The 2,457-nt window shown below is 45.8% G+C and overlaps 1 protein-coding gene across 1 annotated transcript; it reads left to right on the plus strand.

Moving 5' to 3' along the window:
• Positions 1 to 26: 26 nt before the first annotated feature.
• On the plus strand, positions 27 to 2,457 carry CSUI_010593 (uncharacterized protein; the record flags this gene model as incomplete). Its single annotated transcript, XM_068070696.1, has 1 exon — positions 27 to 2,457. A coding segment is annotated over exon 1 (856 nt), but the record flags the coding sequence as incomplete, so codon positions are not given.

Raw genomic sequence — 2,457 nt, forward strand, 5'->3', positions numbered from 1 at the left:
GAAAAGAGAAAGAGAAAGAGAAACAGGCACACAAGAGAAAGACAAACGATTGCAGTGTACATACACGCGAACCCGAATCCACCACGACAACTACTACTATATCAGTCTGACCCTATCAGTATATATTTAGAGAGATATCTATCTACATAGACATCCTATATCTCGTGTAGATGTCTTTCTTCATGCATCTTTGTCGTTTATGCCTTTAGTGACACGAAAAGACCTCGATTTTTGCCTTGTGTACCTAACCTCCGTCTCACACAATGAGGACCGAAGGCCACCCTTCTTTCCTCTTTCCTTTCCTTTCTTCTCAAGGATGAAAGATGTCTCTTTCCATAGCTCTCACTCTTTTCTTCTTCTTTCTTCCTTTCTTCTTTCAACAGACTTCGAAGAGTCTCTCTCTCTTTCTTCCCAGGCCTATATCCCCAAAACATTGTTGTTTCCTTTTCCTCCCGTTCTCCCCTTCCCTTGCAAACTGTCTTCTTCTTCTTCTTTATCCTCGTCTTCTTTATCTTCATCTTCGATTCTTTCTATCTTTCTTTCTCTCTCTCTCTCTTCTTCACTCTTCTCTTCTTCTACATCCCACGGCAGCAGTAGGAGCTGCGCTTACGAGGGCTATTGCCCCCCACCGATCATCTATCTTCCTCATCGTCGTCGTTCATCTTTTCTCTCTCGTCCCTCCTGGGTTGCTTGGGGTGTTTCTGCAGAAGGAAGAAGACGTTGTTTTCTTTTCTCGCCTCTTCTTTTTCTCCTTCTTCCTTCTGAAGAGAGAGAAAGAGAATAAGAAAGAAAGAAAAGAAGCCTCACTCCCTCTCTTCCTCAGGACTGTCTTTCTTTGTCGCTTCTTTCTCTTCTTCTCATCTTTTCTTTTCCCTCGTCTTCACCTCCTTTCCTTCGTCGTTCTACAGACAGAAGAAAATAGAAGGGTTCTTTCTCTCTCTGATGGAAGGAAGAAGAGATCAATCAAAGAACGTTTGAAAGAAAGGAAGAAGTCTCCTTGTGAAAGTTTCCGCGCCAGCGGGAGCGCGCAATTCCCTTCTCTTCTCTTTTCATTCCGACTGGAAGTTTCTCTCCTTTTCTTTTCTTCAGATCTTTTCCCTTCTTCGTCTAAGTAGCCTTTCTTCCGTTCTTTCCTTTCTCTTTTCTTTTCAATCTGCTTAGAATTCGGCGCTTCTCTTGCACATGCTATTCTGCTCGTCTTCTCTCGGTAAAAATGACACGTCACTTCTTCTTCCGTCAGACATCTTTCTTTCTCCACATCTTTCGGAGATAGAAAGATAGATCGATTGATAGAGAAAGAGATAGACAGATAGAACGCCTTTTTGACCAAGACCACCAAGAAGAGAAAGATCCCTTCGTAGTCTTTCTCTCTTTCTCTCCTTGCCTATCTCTTCCTCTCCTGTCTTTCATAGAAGCCAATCTTGTCTTTCTCCTGCTGCGACTTTTCTCTTCTTTCGCGCCATCTTCTTCTTCTCCCTCTTTCTTTCTCTCTCGGCTTCTCCCCCCCTCTTCTTGCTTCTCTTTCCTCTTCTTGGCTCTCTTTGCCCTCGTCGCCACTTCCTCTTCTCTTCTTTCTCCTTTTCTTTTCCCCGTTCGTCGCCATGGGGAACTCCTCCAGTCGGTCGACTCAGTCTTCTTCTTCTTCTTCCTCGTCGACGGAGGGTTTCGATGCAAGAAGAGAAGGCCCTACGAGTCATAGTCGTCACAGTAGTAGTAGTAGTCATTCCATTGGAAGGCCAGGGAGAGCAAGACCTTCGTATTCTTCTTCTCCCCCCCCTTCTCTCACTTCAAATCATCATGAGACGCAGGATCCCGGAAGAGTGACTGGCTCCTCCTCTTCTTCTTCTTCATCTCCAGAAGAGGAAGGAAGAGTCGGTCAGAGGGGAGGAGATAATACGGCGACGATAGGTAGGTGTTATGTATGTAATACAGATTCGCCTATCTTGTCTCAAGATCTCGGTGAGCCTACAGATCTTCGATGCCCCTCCTGCAATACAGTTGGCTTTGTAGAACGTCTCTCTTCTTCTTCTTCTATAGGAGAAGGAGGTGTGGGAGAACAAGGCAGTGGAGAGAGACAAACACATCCCTTTCCTTCTTTTTCTTCCCCTTCTTCTTCTTCTCCCCCCCCNNCTTTTTCTTCTTCTCTTTCTCAATCGAATGGCGAGAGAAGAGGAGAAGGAGGTGTCCCTTTGCCCCGAAGTCATGAAGGAACTTCTCAGAATTCTTCTAGCACTCAAAACAGTCTTCCCCGTCCTCCTTCGCAGATTCATGTACCAGCCTTGGGCCAATTCATAGGGGAGGTCCTCTCAAGTTTATCGGAGCCTTTTGCCGGAGAAGCAGAGGGGATGGTTCTACTTTCTCCCTCTTCTGCTTCCTCTCTTTCCGAGGGAGAAGAAGGGGGTGAAGGTAGTCATGGTCATGCTGCTGATCATCGTAGTACGTCGAGGAGGAGAAGAA

Source organism: Cystoisospora suis (genome assembly GCF_002600585.1).
Source record: "Cystoisospora suis strain Wien I chromosome Unknown contig_7841, whole genome shotgun sequence".
Classification (NCBI taxonomy): domain Eukaryota; phylum Apicomplexa; class Conoidasida; order Eucoccidiorida; family Sarcocystidae; genus Cystoisospora; species Cystoisospora suis.